The following is a 17,193-nucleotide window of genomic DNA, read 5'->3' as shown; positions in this document are numbered from 1 at the left end:
TGTAGGAAGCAGCAGCTGGCCTCTGTCTCTATAAGAAGTGGGGGCGGGCCTCTGCCTCTCTATAAGAAGTGGGGGCGGGCCTCTGTCTCTATATAAGAAGTGGGGGCGGGCCTCTCTCTCTGTAGGAAGCGGGGGCGGGCCTCTGTCTCTCTATAAGAAGTAGGGGCAGGCCTCTGTCTCTCTATAAGTGGTGGCGGGCCTCTCTGTAGGAAGCGGTAGTAGGCCTCTGTCTCTAGGAAGTGGGGGCGGGCCTCTGTCTCTCTCTATAAGAAGTGGTGGCGTGCATCTCTGTAGGAAGCGGGGGCGGGCCTCTTTCTCTCTAGGAAGCGGGGGTGGGCTTCTGTCTCTATATAAGAAGTGGGGGCGGGCCTCTCTCCCCCATTCTCTTCGGAAAGTGAGACAGTCTTGTCATTTTCTACAGTAAAGGGGGTGGGGGGGGGGGGCCTCATCGGGAAGCGGGTTGGGGGGGTGGGCCTCATCGGGAAGCGAGGTGGGAATATTTTGCTATCCAGAAAGTGGGGGCAGGCCACAGTCTCTCTCTGAGAATCAGGGGCGGGCCGCGGTCTCTCTGTACGGGAATTGGGGGCGGGCCTTGGTTTCTCTCTATGGGAATCAGGGGCGGGCCACGGTCTGTCAAAGGGAAGCGGGGGTGGGTCGCAGTTTTTTTTTCTAAGGGGAGCGGGCCGCGGTTACTACAGGAAGCGGGGGCGGGCCGCGGTTAGTTTGGGCTACTGTCTCTCTCTCTTTACAGGAAATGGGGGCGGGCCGCTGTCTCCCACTCTCTATTTACGGGAAGCGGGGGCCGCTGTCTACCTCTCTACGGGGGAACGGTCCTCCGTTTCTATCTCTATGGGAAGCAGGGGCGGGTTGCCGTTTCTCTTCTCTCTCTGTCTCTGTCTCTCTCTCTCTCTCGTGAGGGGGGCCCACTGTTTCTCTACGGGGGGTGGGCCGCCGTCTCTCTCTCTCTATGTGAAGTGTGAGCAGGCCTCCGTCTCTCTATGGGAAGCCTGGGCAGGTGTCTGTTTTTCTCTACAGGAAATGGGGGCGGGCCGCTGTCTCACTCTCTCTTTACGGGAAGCGGGGGCCGCTGTCTATCTCTCTACGGGGAAACGGTCCGCCGTTTCTCTCTCTATGGAAAGCAGGGGTGGGTTGCCATCTCGCTCTCTCTACGGGAAATGAGGGCCGGCCACCATTTCTCTACGGGGGGTGGGCCGCCGTCTCTCTCTCTCTATGTGAAGTGTGAGCAGGCCTCCGTCTCTCTATGGGAAGCCTGGGCAGGTGTCTGTTTTTCTCTACAGGAAATGGGGGCGGGCCGCTGTCTCACTCTCTCTTTACGGGAAGCGGGGGCCGCTGTCTATCTCTCTACGGGGAAACGGTCCTCTGTTTCTCTCTCTATGTGAAGCAGGGGTGGGTTGCCATCTCGCTCTCTCTACGGGAAATGAGGGCCGGCCACCATTTCTCTACAGGGGGTGGGCCGCTGTCTCTCTCTCTCTACGTGAAGGGTGGGCAGGCCTCCGTCTGTCTATGAGAAGCCTGGGCAGGTGTCTGTTTTTCTGTACAGGAAGTGGTGGTGGGCTGCGGTCTTACTTTTACCCTTACAGTATCCACCATGCAGTATGAACCCTCGCAGTAACTAATGCAAGGCATGAACTGGTTTTAAAATCTTTTTGCTTCTCTTCTTGCTGTAGGTGTCGGGCCAGGAAACAATGAGGACACCCTTCTTGCCGCCATTGCCAGCGCCCTGCACACCAGCTCGGCACCGATCACAGGACAGCTTTCTGCAGCCGTAGAGAAAAATCCGTCCGTCTGGCTAAACACATTGCAGCCGCTGTGTAAAGCTTTTATAGTCACAGATGAGGATATCCGGTAAGGGCCGGCGCCAGAGGAAGGTGCAGAAATATCAGTGTAATGCCCACCTGGATATGGGGGAAAGAGCCCCCCAAGGGGCTGAGTCCTGAGCTCCCCGGGGTCCAGGTGGCTCAAAAGCTGAATTTGCTTTGTGTGTTTGCAGGTCGATGCACCGTGGCCGTTGCTCATATTAAACGTGAAAGTTCGGACAGATGAGGAAAAAAGTGTGTGTGTGCATATAAGTGTATATATATAGAGAGAGAGAGAGAGAAAAAACAAAACAAAACTCCAAGTCATCCAACAATAATCCAACCCTTCATGGCTATGTGCTGGAAAAATAGGAAGAAGTGCAAGAAAAAAGCAAACTGCAAAAATTAAAGTTGGCCATGGGAGTAAGTGGTTAAAGAGAACAAAATCCCCTACATCAGGGGGTCTCCTGTTCCCAGTACATTCCTCATTGTAGTGTGAAATATTTCGTACCACACGTGCTTTCTGCAGAATGGCCACTAGGTGGCTGTCGAGTCATTTTCTGTCCTCTGACTCCAGTATAGACTGATAATTTCAGTAACGGCTCCTCTGCATGGTACGACTATCATACCGACAACTGAGTGTATGAGTGGGAATGAGCTTCCTTTGCACAGTCAGCTAAGCCACTCTTTGCCACAGTCCCCCGGCTGTCTGGGGTCCGGGGTGCTCTATGCTCATGTTCCCTGGTTTTCTGGGGTCCAAGCTGCTCTATGCCTTGGGGTCCGAACCACTCTTTTGCCCTGTCCTCTGGCTGTCTGGGGTTCCGGGCCGCTCTATGCCGCTGTTCCCAGTTGCCTGGGGTTCGGACCACTCTTTGCCCTGTCACACGGCTGTCTGGGGTCCGGGTCACTCTTTGCCCCTGTCACACAGCTGTCTGGGGTCAGGGCCAATCTATACCCCTTTCCTCCGGCTGTCTGGGGTCCGGGCCACTCTTCACCCCTGTCCTCCGGCTGTCTGGGGTCCAGGCCACTCTTCGCCCCTGTCCTCCGGTTGTCTGGGGTCCGGGCCACTCTTTGCCCCTTTCCTCCAGCTGTTTGGGGTCCGGGCCACTCTTTTCCCCTGTTCTCCGGCTGTCTGGGGTCCGGGCCACTCTTTGCCCCAGTCCCCTGGCTGTCTGGGGTCCGAGTCACTCTTCGCCCCTGTCCTCCGGTTGTCTGGGGTCTGGGCCACTCTTTGCCCCAGTCCCCTGGCTGTCTGGGGTCCGAGTCACTCTTCGCCCCTGTCCTCCGGTTGTCGGGTCCGGGCCACTCTTTGCCCCAGTCCCCTGGCTGTCTGGGGTCCGAGTCACTCTTCGCCCCTGTCCTCCGGCTGTGTGGGGTCCGGGCTGCTCTATGCCCTTGTCCTCTGGCTGTCTGGGGTCCGGGCCACTCTTTGCCCCTGTCCTCCGGCTGTCTGCAGTCTGGGCCGCTCTATGCCCCTGTCCTCCGGCTGTCTGGGGTCCGGGCCACTCTTCGCCCCTGTCCTCCGGCTGTCTGGGGTCCGGGCCGCTCTATGCCCCTGTCCTCCGGCTGTCTGGGGTCTGGGCCACTCTTCGCCCCTGTCCTCCGGCTGTCTGGGGTCCGGGCCACTCTTCGCCCCTGTCCTCCGGCTGTCTGGGGTCCGGGCCGCTCTATGCCCCTGTCCTCCGGCTGTCTGGGGTCCGGGCTGCTCTATGCCCCTGTCCTCCGGCTGTCTGGGGTCCGGGCTACTCTTCCCCTCTGTCCTCCGGCTGTCTGGGGTCCGGGCCACTCTTTGCCCCTGTCCTCCGGCTGTCTGGGGTCCGGGCCGCTCTATGCCCCTGTCCTCCGGCTGTCTGGGGTCCGGGCTGCTCTATGCCCCTGTCCTCCGGCTGTCTGGGGTCCGGGCTGCTCTATGCCCCTGTCCTCCGGCTGTCTGGGGTCCGGGTTGCTCTATGCCCCTGTCCTCCGGCTGTCTGGGGTCCGGGCCACTCTTCGCCCCTGTCCTCCGGCTGTCTGGGGTCCGGGCCGCTCTATGCCCCTGTCCTCCGGCTGTCTGGGGTCCGGGCTGCTCTATGCCCCTGTCCTCCGGCTGTCTGGGGTCCGGGCTACTCTTCCCCTCTGTCCTCCGGCTGTCTGGGGTCCGGGCTACTCTTCCCCTCTGTCCTCCGGCTGTCTGGGGTCCGGGCCGCTCTATGCCCCTGTCCTCCGGCTGTCTGAGGTCCGGGCCACTCTATGCCCCTGTCCTCCGGCTGTCTGGGGTCCGGGCTACTCTTCCCCTCTGTCCTCCGGCTGTCTGGGGTCCGGGCCACTCTTCGCCCCTGTCCTCCGGCTGTCTGAGGTCCGGGCTGCTCTATGCCCCTGTCCTCCGGCTGTCTGGGGTCCGGGCTGCTCTATGCCCCTGTCCTCCGGCTGTCTGGGGTCCGGGCCGCTCTATGCCCCTGTCCTCCGGCTGTCTGGGGTCCGGGCTACTCTTCCCCTCTGTCCTCCGGCTGTCTGGGGTCCGGGCTACTCTTCGCCCCTGTCCTCCGGCTGTCTGGGGTCCGGGCCGCTCTATGCCCCTGTCCTCCGGCTGTCTGGGGTCCGGGCTGCTCTATGCCCCTGTCCTCCGGCTGTCTGGGGTCCGGGCTACTCTTCCCCTCTGTCCTCCGGCTGTCTGGGGTCCGGGCTACTCTTCCCCTCTGTCCTCCGGCTGTCTGGGGTCCGGGCTGCTCTATGCCCCTGTCCTCCGGCTGTCTGGGGTCCGGGCTACTCTTCCCCTCTGTCCTCCGGCTGTCTGGGGTCCGGGCCACTCTTCGCCCCTGTCCTCCGGCTGTCTGGGGTCCAGGCTGCTCTATGCCCCTGTCCTCCGGCTGTCTGGGGTCCGGGCTACTCTTCCCCTCTGTCCTCCGGCTGTCTGGGGTCCGGGCTACTCTTCCCCTCTGTCCTCCGGCTGTCTGGGGTCCGGGCTGCTCTTTGCTGCTGTTCCCAGTTGTCTGTGGTCCAGGATGTACTTTGCCCACCCCTTCGGAAGAAGCAAGAACGCGAAACGTGCGTTAGGGGGTTCTCACACGTGGTCCTTCAGTCTGATTCAGTGGTATGTTAACCTAAGGCTGTGTTCACACGTTGCGGTTTTTTCGCGGTTTTTTCCCGATAAAAACGCTATAAAACCGCAAAAAACCCGCATACAATAAGCATCCCATCATTTAGAATGAATTCCGCATGTTTTGTGCACATGATGCGTTTTTTTTCCGCAAAAAAAACGCATACCGCACAAAATCCGGACATGCTCTATCTTTTTGCGGTTTTTTTTGCGGATTTCCCACTCCAAAATGCATTGGGAAGTGTCTGGAAAAAACCGCGGCAAAATCGCGGCAAAAACGCATGCGGTTTTCTTGCGGATTTCTTGCAGAAAATGTCCGGAATTCTCAGGAATTTTCTGCAAGAAATCCTGAACGTGTGCACATAGCCTAAAGGTTTTTTTCATCTTTTTGCTATGTGGATTGCCTTGCACCAATATAATACTACTAATATTGCACTTTAAATAACTTTCCTCTTTGTTTATGCACTTTTGCAGTGATTATGATATAGATTTAAAGGAGATATATTTGGGTATTGGATGGTGCTTGGCACAATCTGCAAAAAGGCATATAAGGAACTATAGGAATGATTGCAGCAGGATATATGGTTTTAATCACCAGTAGGATGTAATTCTTTTTCCCACTAGAGGGCAGTGTAATAATAAAATAATAATATTTTGTATGAATAAATTGTGGAGATTTGTTTCTGCAATGTTTGAGAAGGTAATGGTGAATATAGTTCCATAGTCCAATATAACGAGGACGGTGTTTTTGTGAGAATAATCCTGTATTTTTAAAGAACTATCTAATATTTTGCACCACTTCTTACTTGAAGGTATCTTGTATTGTCTAATCATGTACTACTCACAATCTGTGTGTTTTATTAATTATTGTGTTTAATAAAGAATTGTTGATTTTATTAAGAAGTACTCCAAGCTTTTTTGATAGGATAATTTAATCGTTGATTTAGGTGAATTAGTTTTGGGCACAAAATACTATCAGATATATGTACTATACCCCAGTCCACCCCGGCTGTCTGGGGTCCCCAGTTGGGGGTCTGGGGTCCAGTCCCCCAACTCTCCGGGGTCCGAGCCGTTCTGTGCCCCAGTCCTCCAGCTGTCTGGGGTCCGGTCCGCTCTAACCCTATGTCCTCCAGCTGTCTGGGGTCAGGGCCAATCTATCCCTATGTTCTCCAGCTGTCTGGGGTCCAGTCCGCTCTATGCCTATGTTCTCCAGCTGTCTGGGGTCCAGTCCGCTCTATGCCTATGTCCTCCAGCTGTCTGGGGTCCGGTCCGCTCTAACCCTATGTCCTCCAGCTGTCTGGGGTCAGGGCCAATCTATCCCTATGTTCTCCAGCTGTCTGGGGTCCAGTCCGCTCTATGCCTATGTCCTCCAGCTGTCTGGGGTCTGGGCCGCTCTGTCTATGTCCCCAGCTGTCTGGGGTCCGGTCCGCTCTATGCCTATGTCCTCCAGCTGTCTGGGGTCCGGTCCGCTCTATGCCTATGTCCTCCAGCTGTCTGGGGTCCAGTCCGCTCTATGCCTATGTCCTCCAGCTGTCTGGGGTCCAGTCCGCTCTATGCCTATGTCCTCCAGCTGTCTGGGGTCCGGGCTGCTCTATGCCTATGTCCTCCAGCTGTCTGGGGTCCAGTCCGCTCTATCCCTATGTCCTCCAGCTGTCTGGGGTCCGGTCCGCTCTATGCCTATGTCCTCCAGCTGTCTGGGGTCCGGTCCGCTCTATGCCTATGTCCTCCAGCTGTCTGGGGTCCGGTCCGCTCTATGCCTATGTCCTCCAGCTGTCTGGGGTCCGGTCCGCTCTATGCCTATGTCCTCCAGCTGTCTGGGGTCTGGGCCGCTCTGTCTATGTCCCCAGCTGTCTGGGGTCCGGTCCGCTCTATGCCTATGTCCTCCCGCTGTCTGGGGTCCGGTCCGCTCTATGCCTATGTCCTCCAGCTGTCTGGGGTCCGGGCCGCTCTATCCCTATGTCCTCCAGCTGTCTGGGGTCCGGGCCGCTCTATGCCTATGTCCTCCAGCTGTCTGGGGTCCGGGCCGCTCTATCCCTATGTCCTCCAGCTGTCTGGGGTCCGGGCCGCTCTATGCCTATGTCCTCCAGCTGTCTGGGGTCCGGGCCGCTCTATCCCTATGTCCTCCAGCTGTCTGGGGTCCGGGCCGCTCTATCCCTATGTCCTCCAGCTGTCTGGGGTCCGGGCCACTCTATGCCTATGTCCTCCAGCTGTCTGGGGTCCGGGCCGCTCTATCCCTATGTCCTCCAGCTGTCTGGGGTCCGGTCCGCTCAATGCCTGTGTTCCCTAGCTGTCTGTGGTATGGACCACTTTATGCTGTCCAGGCTTCTCTGCTGCATTAATATCCTGTTGTGATATTTTTTGGGCACTGACTGGACTGGAGATAGATATAGATATATATATATATATATATATATCACGGCCAAAATTGTTGGCACCCTTGAAATTGATCCAGAAAATTATGTATTATCCACATGATAATTTCCTTTCTGTGTATTGGAGGAACTAGAAAAAAAATCATAGAAGAAAAAATGGACATCATTTCACATAAAACCCCAAAATGGGTCAGGCAAAATTGTTGGCACCGTTCCAAAATTGCATGTAAACAACTTTGTTTCAATCATGTGATGCTCATTCAAACTCGCCTATGGCAAGTAGCAGGTGTGGGCTATATGGAAATCACACCTGAAACTGGATAAAAAGGGGAGAAGTTGGCTCAATCTTTCCATTTTGTGTCTGTGTGTGCTGCACTAAGCATAAAGTACAGAAACAGAACTGTCCGGAGGACATGAGACCAAAATTGTTGAAAAATATCAACAAACCCAAGGTAAGGTTACAAGTCCATCTTTAGATATCTTGATGTTCCTTTGTTCACGGTGTGCAACATAACCAAGTTTACAAGCCATGACACTGTAGCTTACAACCCTGGACATGGACGGCAGAGAAAAATTGATGAAAGGTTGTAAATCAGAATAGTCCGGATGGTAGATAAGCAGCCTCAATCAAGTTCCAAAGAAATTAAAACTGTCCCGCAGACTCAGGGTGCTTCAGTGTCAGCACAAACTATCCATCCACATCTGAAAGAAATTAAATACTATGGCAGGAGACCCAGGAGGACCCCACTGCTGTCACAGAGACATAAAAAAGCTGGACTGCAGTTTGCTAAAATGTACGTGAGTAAGCCAAAATCCGTCTGGGAAAGCGTCTTGTGGACAGATGAGACTAATATAGAGCTTTATGGTAAAACACATCATTCTTTTTACTGAAAACGAAATGAGGCCTAGAGAGAAACGAACACAGGTCCTACAGTCAAATATGGTGGAGGTTCAAAGATGTTTTGCGGTTGTTCTGCTGCTTCTGGCACTGGCTGCCTTGAATGTGGTGTGCAAGGCATCATGAAATCTAAAGCTTACCACAGGATTTTGGGTCGCAATGTAGTGCTCAGTGTCAGAGAGCTGGGTTTGTGTCCTATGTCATGGATTTTCCAGCAGGACAATGACCTCAAACATACTTTAAGAAGCCCTCAGAAATTGATGGAAACAAAGTTCTGGAGAGTTCTGAGGTGGCCGCAATGAGTCCGGATCTAAATCCCATTGATCACCTGTGGAGAGAACTTAAAATTGTTCCTGGGAGAAGGCGCCTTCACATATGAGACCGGCAGCAGTTTGGAAAAGAAGAGTGCTCCAAAATTCCAGCTGGCAGCTCTAAGAAGCTTGTGGATGATACAGGAAGTGATTGATTGCAGTTATATATTCCGAAGGGTGTGCAACCAAATATTAAGTTGAGGGTGCCAACAATTTTGCCCGGCCCATTTTGGGGTTTTGTGTGAAATTATGTCCAATTTGCCTTTTTTTTTCTCTTGTTTTGTGTTGTTCCAATACACACAATGGAAATAAACATGTGTATATCAAGAAGTGTAATTGCAATAATTTTCTCGCAGAATCACTTCCATTTTCTGGAACAATCTGAGGTGTGTCAACACTTTCGGCCATGACTGTATACCTGCTATATTAAAACCCCATTTTTCCTGCGCCACTAACTGTAGACAGGGGGCGATTCTTTACAATGTTCCCAATATCGGGGAGTAAATTTTCCTTTATTCCTTGAAATGGTAAAGAGACCATTGATCTTCTGTGATGGTCGGAGAGCCGCTGGCTCAGCAGTAGCCGCCTCTATCTCATCCCTGGAAGCAGATGATACATCTTCTGTACCGGGCGCTTTGTGTAAAGGATCTCGGGGGCATTATCCAGTTCTCCCGTCAGTTCTTCTTGTGTAAGAAAGTTGTCAGATTTATGTCCTGCGAATGCAGAGAGTGCGGCTGCTTTCCACGATCACCACTGCATTCAGAGGTTCATGTCGATAAGCTGAGATGGCAATAAAAAGGCTGTAAAAATGCTTTTGGGTCGAGGGAGAAAATCTCCCCAGTGTCCTCTAAATAAGAGCTATTACTGCTCGAAAATAAATCTAGATTTCCCATGTCAGGCCGGAGGATCCGCGAGAAGCGATGGATCTATGAAGAACAAACTTCTGCTCCTTGTAATTGGGGTTATTGATACGTACTGTGCTCCTCTAATCTGCGATAGTCTGCGGATCTGCAGTGTATTCTATCTGATCAGACCTCAGGCATGGAGACCCTGCCAGTAGTGTCCCCTTCTAAGCAATAGGACACGTGCACAATGCCTGCAGCCAGACGGTGGCCTGACCTACTGTGCATCCGAGCGTGCAGCAACGTTTCCCCACACTCCATCCTTCCCTCCCCCGTATCCCGGCCGATTGCTTGATCCTCCTTTCCCCCGTATCCTGTACGATTGCTCGATCCTCCCTCCCTCCGTATCCTGGCCGATCAGTCAATCCTCCCTCCCCCGTATCCTGGCGTCGATCCTCCCTCCCCCGTATCCCGGCCGATCAGTCGATCCTCCCTCCCCCCCATATCCCGGCCGATCAGTCGATCCTACCTCCCCTGTATCCCAGCCGATCACTCGATCCTCTCTTCCACCACACCCTGGCCGATTACTCGATCCTCACTTGTACCCCCATACCCTGGCTGCTCGATCCTCTAACCCCTTCCCCCCCCCCCATACACTGGCCGATCGCTGGATCCTCACTCCCTTTGTACTCAGTGGGTCGTTCTATCCTCCCCTTCTCACTCATGTGCTAACCAATTGCTTTATCCTCCACCCCATATACCAGTTGATCAGTCAGTTTGCCGGCTTTATCTCTGATTGCAACAGAGTGGGCACATAGGCGATTGCTTGATCCATCCCTCGGTCAGTGGCTGCATCCCTCCCTCAGCCAGTGGCTTATCCCTTCCTCTCTCAGCCAGTGGCTTCCTCCCTTCCTCTCTCAGCTGGTGGCTTCTTCCCTTCCTCTCTCGGCCGGTGGCTTCCTCCCTCCCACCCTCAGCCAGTGGTGCCCGACTCCCTCCTACCCTCGGCTGGTGGCTTCCTCCCTTCCTCTGTCGGCCGGTGGCTTCCTCCCTCCCACCCTGAGCCAGTGGTGCCCGACTCCCTCCTACCCTCGGCCGGTGGCTTCCTCCCTTCCTCTCTCGGCCGGTGGCTTCCTCCCTTCCTCCCTCGACAGGTGGCAACCTCCCTCCCACCCTCAGCCAGTGGTGCCCGACTCCCTCCTACCCTTGGCCGGTGGCTTCCTCCCTTCCTCTGTCGGCCGGTGGCTTCCTCCCTCCCACCCTCAGCCAGTGGTGCCCGACTCCCTCCTACCCTCGGCCGGTGGCTTCCTCCCTTCCTCTCTCGGCCGGTGGCTTCCTCCCTTCCTCTCTCGGCCGGTGGCTTCCTCCCTTCCTCTCTCGGCCGGTGGCTTCCTCCCTTCCTCTCTCGGCCGGTGGCTTCCTCCCTTCCTCTCTCGGTCGGTGGCTTCCTCCCTACCTCTCTCGGCCGGTGGCTTCCTCCCTTCCTCTCTCGGCCGGTGGCTTCCTCCCTTCCTCTCTCGGCCGGTGGCTTCCTCCCTTCCTCTCTCGGCCGGTGGCTTCCTCCCTTCCTCTCTCGGCCGGTGGCTTCCTCCCTTCCTCTCTCGGCCGGTGGCTTCCTCCCTTCCTCTCTCGGCCGGTGGCTTCCTCCCTTCCTCTCTCGGCCGGTGGCTTCCTCCCTTCCTCCCTCGACAGGTGGCTTCCTCCCTCCCACCCTCAGCCAGTGGTGCCCGACTCCCTCCTACCCTCGGCCGGTGGCTTCCTCCCTTCCTCTCTCGGCCGGTGGCTTCCTCCCTTCCTCTCTCGGCCGGTGGCTTCCTCCCTTCCTCTCTCGGCCGGTGGCTTCCTCCCTTCCTCTCTCGGCCAGTGGCGATGTCCCTCCATCCCACCCTCGGCCGGTGGTGACGTCCCTCCCTCCCACCCTCGGCCGGTCGTGATTGGCCAGTGGCGTCCTCCCTCCCTTAGAGTAAGTTGTGATTTATTACTCCATAGAGGAAGACTCTTAATGGGCGACTAAGAGGAGGCTGCAGGGGGCGCTAGCTGTTGTAAGAAGATCGCTGCGATCTTCAGCACAAGAATTACTATCTTATAAGTTCCCCACATCAGAGCCGACAATATTCTCCATTCTGCATAACACAACCACACACACTTACTATGAGGAAAAAATAAAATGGCCGAATACAAGGGCTGAAAACAGGAAAAAAATCCTGTGCCTTCCCACCAAAATAATATAGATTACTCTGAGGACTACTAGAGATCAAATGCCAAAATTAAATATTATTATTTGATAGTGACCAGTCATACACTGTGCCAACGTTTCGGCCATAAGGCCTTTGTTAAGGCAGTTTATCTACAAAACAATACAAAAATAAGAAAAAGATACAAATCAAAAAAACAATAGAAGTGTAAAATGGTCAAATATCTGCCAGAAGTGAACTACAGGTGACAGAAGTATATCAGTAGGTATATATATATATATGTAGGTATATATATATATATATATATATTTCCACATACATACAAAAGAAACTGGTCACTCTATCAAATAATAACATTTAATTTGGGCATTTGATCTCTAGTAGTTCTCAGATTAATCTATATTATTGTTATTTTTTCTGAGGACTCTTTTTCTATTTTTGGACTGCGATCCCCTTGATCTATTTGAGTAATTCCCACCAAAATGGCCGCAGATTTATGTAGCTGCTCCTGGGGCTCGCGGTACACCGCCCTGGGTACACCGCCCCGCGCGGCTCTCCATGCAGCACCGCTGGCCGCCTGACACTGGAGCCTCCGCTCATTAGTATTTAATGCAGGCAGCCGCCTAATCAATAAATTAATGGAGCTCGTCCATCGCTGCAAATCTCGCTTCAAGGTGGCGTTTTGTGCCTGCTCTGTTCTGCCAAATCCTCCGGAGTCGTCCCTGGAGTTACAGATCCGGAGTTCAGATGCTGTGAGTGACTGATGGAGGATCTTTTAGTAGTCTGTGCGCTCTCTGCACGTCGTACCCGAGGAGCCGCACAGCTGAGATGCACAGATCCTCACTTATGTACTAATCGTTCCCCCGCACAGTGCCCTGCATGATAAGTGATAGACTGATGGCGGAGCATAGGAGTGATGAAAGTGTCAGCGATACTGGTTACCTTCATGTTCTGTTATACACTCCACAGCTGCATTTACAGTTCTGCTGGCTAACACTTCCTATCTCTGGCATTTCCTACTGAGCCAGAGTCTGTACAGCACATGGCTTATGTAATATATAATGTATGTACAACATGACTGCACCAGCAGCATAGTGAGCGCAGCTCTGGAGTATAATACAGGATGTAACTCAGGATCAGTAATGTAATGTATGTACACAGTGACTACACCAGCAGAATAGTGAGTGCAGCTCTGGGGTATAATACAGGATGTAACTCAGGATCAGTAATGTAATGTATGTACACAGTGACTACACCAGCAGAATAGTGAGCGCAGCTCTGGAGTATAATACAGGATGTAACTCAGGATCAGTAATGTAATGTATGTACACAGTGACTACACCAGCAGAATAGTGAGTGCAGCTCTGGGGTATAATACAGGATGTAACTCAGGATCAGTAATGTAATGTATGTGCACAGTGACTGCACCAGCAGAATAGTAAGTGCAGCTCTGGAGTATAATACAGGATGTAACTCAGGATCAGTAATGTAATGTATGTACACAGTGACTGCTCCAGCAGAATAGTAAGTGCAGCTCTGGAGTATAATACAGGATGTAACTCAGGATCAGTAATGTAATGTATGTACACAGTGACTCCACCAGCAGAATAGTGAGTGCAGCTCTGGAGCATAATACAGGATGTAACACCGGATCAGTACAGGATCAGTAATGTAATGTATGTACACAGTGACTCCACCAGCAGAATAGTGAGTGCAGCTCTGGGGTATAATACAGGATGTAACACCAGATCAGTACAGGATCAGTAATGTAATGTATGTACACAGTGACTGCACCAGCAGAATAGTGAGTGCAGCTCTGGGGTATAATACAGGATGTAACTCAGGATCAGTAATGTAATGTATGTACACAGTGACTGCACCAGCAGAATAGTGAGTGCAGCTCTGGGGTATGATGCAGGATGTAACTCAGGATCAGTAATGTAATGTATGTTTATAGTGACTGCACCAGCAGAATAGTGAGTGCAGCTCTGTGGTATAATACAGGATGTAACTCAGGATCAGTAATGTAATGTATGTACACAGTGACTCCACCAGCAGAATAGTGAGTGCAGCTCTGGGGTATAATACAGGATGTAACTCAGGATCAGTAATGTATGTGCACAGTGACTGCACCAGCAGAACAGTGAGTGCAGCTCTGGAGTATAATACAGGATGTAACTCAGGATCAGTAATGTAATGTATGTACACAGTGACTGCACCAGGAGAATAGTGAGTGCAGCTCTGGAGTATAATACAGGATGTAACTCAGGATCAGTAATGTAATGTATGTACACAGTGACTGCACCAGCAGAATAGTGAGTGCAGCTCTGGAGTATAATACAGGATGTAACTCAGGATCAGTAATGTAATGTATGTACACAGTGATTCCACCAGCAGAATAGTACGTGCAGCTCTGGAGTATAATACAGGATGTAACTCAGGATCAGTAATGTAATGTATGTACACAGTGACTGCACCAGCAGAATAGTGAGTGCAGCTCTGGAGCATAATACTGGATAAGTAATGTATCTATATATTGACTATTAACAGGGAGGGGGGCACTTACTTTAGGACCATTTTAAAAGCACATGCATTGGAATTCTATTGAATGACATAGTAATGCAGGTGCCGCACTATTATTCTGCATTTTCCTTTGTAACTTTTGCTTTCTTTTAATATTATAGAAAACAAGAGGAGCGAGTGCAGCACGTCAGAAAGAAATTAGAAGATGCTTTAATGGCCGACATATTAGCCCGAAGCGCTGAGACCACAAGTGACACAGAAAATGCCATGGAAACATAACTTTGTCTTTAGGTAAGAGCAGAAACCTGTGTCTGTTCTACTCCTGGAGAATCGGTACCTGGACGTGTTCCGCACCACATTCCAGCTCCACATCACTACCAGACTCGCCCCGCTCCGCTGCACTCTGCACCGCTTCTCCGCACTCTGCACCACTCCTGCACACTCTGCCCGCTCCTGCACGTGCTCTGCACCACTCCTGCACACTCTGCACCGCTCCTGCACGTGCTCTGCACCACTCCTGCACGTGCTCTGCACCGCTCCTGCACGTGCTCTGCACCGCTCCTGCACGCGCTCTGCACCGCTCCTGCTCACTCTGCACCGCTCCTCTGCACTCTGCACCGCTCCTGCACACGCTCTGCACCACTCCTGCACTCTCTGCTCCGCTCCTGCTCACTCTGCACCGCTCCTCCGCACTCTGCACCCCTCCTGCTCGCTCTGCACCCCTCCTGCGCGCTCTGCACCCCTCCTGCGCTCTCTGCACCACTCCTGCATGGTCTGCACCACTCCTGCGCACTCTGCACCACTCCTGCCCACTCTGCACCGCTCCTCCGCATTCTGCATCCCTCCTCTGCACCGCTCCTGCGCTCTCTCCACCGCTCCTCCGCGCTCTGCACCGCTCCTCCGCCCTCTGCACCGCTCCTCTGCACCGCTCCTCTGCCCTCTGCACCGCTCCTCCGCCCTCTGCACCGCTCCTCCGCCCTCTGCACCGCTCCTCCGCGCTCTGCACCGCTCCTGCGCGCTCTGCACTGCTCCACAGGAGCGGCACCGTTTCTGAAAATATCGGCAGCCTCTATAAAAACTTTTTTAGCTATTTATTTATTGCCGTCTCATTTGTTTTTTGTGAAAACACATTTCTTAATGCGATTTTGACGTTTTCAACAAACATATTTATTTTTTGCAGGTACCGCGACTATTTATCAAAAAGTGCAATTCCTGGGTCTGAGCTTCGAATAAAGACAGATGCACATTTTTAGAGGACTTTTACTTTTATAAATCTCATCGATGCAATGCCTTCCTAGACTTTGTATTTTTGATGTATATATCTATATTATGATGGAACAGAGCAATTTTTATTTTTTCTGACTTTTTAAATGTAAAGCGATATTAATCCAGCCTCCGTTTTTATGCATCAGGTCCACAGCCAGCCGGTGTCTACGGCAGATTTTTTATTTTTTTTTTCTTAATATAAAGAATTTTTTTTTTTTCCTATTGAAATTTTGATGGACGTTTATTGTCATTTTCAAGTTATTTAAATCCCTTTTTATACCTCAGAGATGTGTAATATTATCGGCATCTTATATATTTAAATCTAAAAATAAAGAAATAATTTCTATGCAATAATGATCCGCGCCTGGTCTTCACCTTACTTGTTCTCATCTGCATTCACCAACAGGAGAACTGACTTCCCATGGGCCGCTCTTAACATGTGCTAATAATCTTAATCAAAATTAAGCTTTTTAACCCTTTTTCCCCTTCATAGGGAATCATTGAAGTTGCATGGATGTGTCATAGGTTGAAGGTTGAAAGAAGTCAAAGTTCAACCTACAGTGGGGCAAAAAAGTATTTAGTCAGTCAGCAATAGTGCAAGTTCCACCACTTAAAAAGATGAGAGGCGTCTGTAATTTACATCATAGGTAGACCTCAACTATGGGAGACAAACTGAGAAAAAAAAATCCAGAAAATCACATTGTCTGTTTTTTTTAACATTTTATTTGCATATTATGGTGGAAAATAAGTATTTGGTCAGAAACAAAATTTCATCTCAATACTTTGTAATATATCCTTTGTTGGCAATGACAGAGGTCAAACGTTTTCTGTAAGTCTTCACAAGGTTGCCACACACTGTTGTTGGTATGTTGGCCCATTCCTCCATGCAGATCTCCTCTAGAGCAGTGATGTTTTTGGCTTTTCGCTTGGCAACACGGACTTTCTACTCCCTCCAAAGGTTTTCTATAGGGTTGAGATCTGGAGACTGGCTAGGCCACTCCAGGACCTTGAAATGCTTCTTACGAAGCCACTCCTTCGTTGCCCTGGCGGTGTGCTTTGGATCATTGTCATGTTGAAAGACCCAGCCACGTTTCATCTTCAATGCCCTTGCTGATGGAAGGAGGTTTGCACTCAAAATCTCACGATACATGGCCCCATTCATTCTTTCATGTACCCGGATCAGTCGTCCTGGCCCCTTTGCAGAGAAACAGCCCCAAAGCATGATGTTTCCACCACCATGCTTTACAGTAGGTATGGTGTTTGATGGATGCAACTCAGTATTCTTTTTCCTCCAAACACGACAAGTTGTGTTTCTACCAAACAGTTCCAGTTTGGTTTCATCAGACCATAGGACATTCTCCCAAAACTCCTCTGGATCATCCAAATGCTCTCTAGCAAACTTCAGATGGGCCCGGACATGTACTGGCTTAAGCAGTGGGACACGTCTGGCACTGCAGGATCTGAGTCCATGGTGGCGTAGTGTGTTACTTATGGTAGGCCTTGTTACATTGGTCCCAGCTCTCTGCAGTTCATTCACTAGGTCCCCCCGCGTGGTTCTGGGATTTTTGCTCACCGTTCTTGTGATCATTCTGACCCCACGGGGTGGGATTTTGCGTGGAGCCCCAGATCGAGGGAGATTATCAGTGGTCTTGTATGTCTTCCATTGTCTAATTATTGCTCCCACTGTTGATTTCTTCACTCCAAGCTGGTTGGCTATTGCAGATTCAGTCTTCCCAGCCTGGTGCAGGGCTACAATTTTGTTTCTGGTGTCCTTTGACAGCTCTTTGGTCTTCACCATAGTGGAGTTTGGAGTCAGACTGTTTGAGGGTGTGCACAGGTGTCTTTTTATACTGATAACAAGTTTAAACAGGTGCCATTACTACAGGTAATGAG

At 51.7% G+C, this 17,193-nt stretch overlaps 1 protein-coding gene across 2 annotated transcripts in view; it reads left to right on the top strand.

The window, feature by feature from the left end:
- MBD2 (methyl-CpG binding domain protein 2) overlaps window positions 1-15,657 on the top strand; it is a 41,271-nt gene extending 25,614 nt beyond the window's left edge. Inside the window, exons 5-7 of one of the 2 annotated variants that reach the window (XM_069745999.1) lie at window positions 1,689-1,866; window positions 14,196-14,325; window positions 15,215-15,657. In XM_069745999.1, coding sequence (XP_069602100.1) covers window positions 1,689-1,866; window positions 14,196-14,313 — 296 coding nt within the window. In that variant the 3' untranslated portion in view covers window positions 14,314-14,325; window positions 15,215-15,657. Of the gene's footprint in view, window positions 1-1,688; window positions 1,867-2,011; window positions 5,790-14,195; window positions 14,326-15,214 lie in introns of those variants that run through there. The other variant, XM_069746000.1, reaches the window with a different exon arrangement.
- Window positions 15,658-17,193: the final 1,536 nt, after the last annotated feature.

This window comes from Ranitomeya imitator, chromosome 1 (assembly GCF_032444005.1).
Source record: "Ranitomeya imitator isolate aRanImi1 chromosome 1, aRanImi1.pri, whole genome shotgun sequence".
Lineage (NCBI taxonomy): Eukaryota > Metazoa > Chordata > Amphibia > Anura > Dendrobatidae > Ranitomeya > Ranitomeya imitator.
Note: the sequence above shows the minus strand (reverse complement) of the source record. Positions and strands in the feature narration are given on the sequence as shown.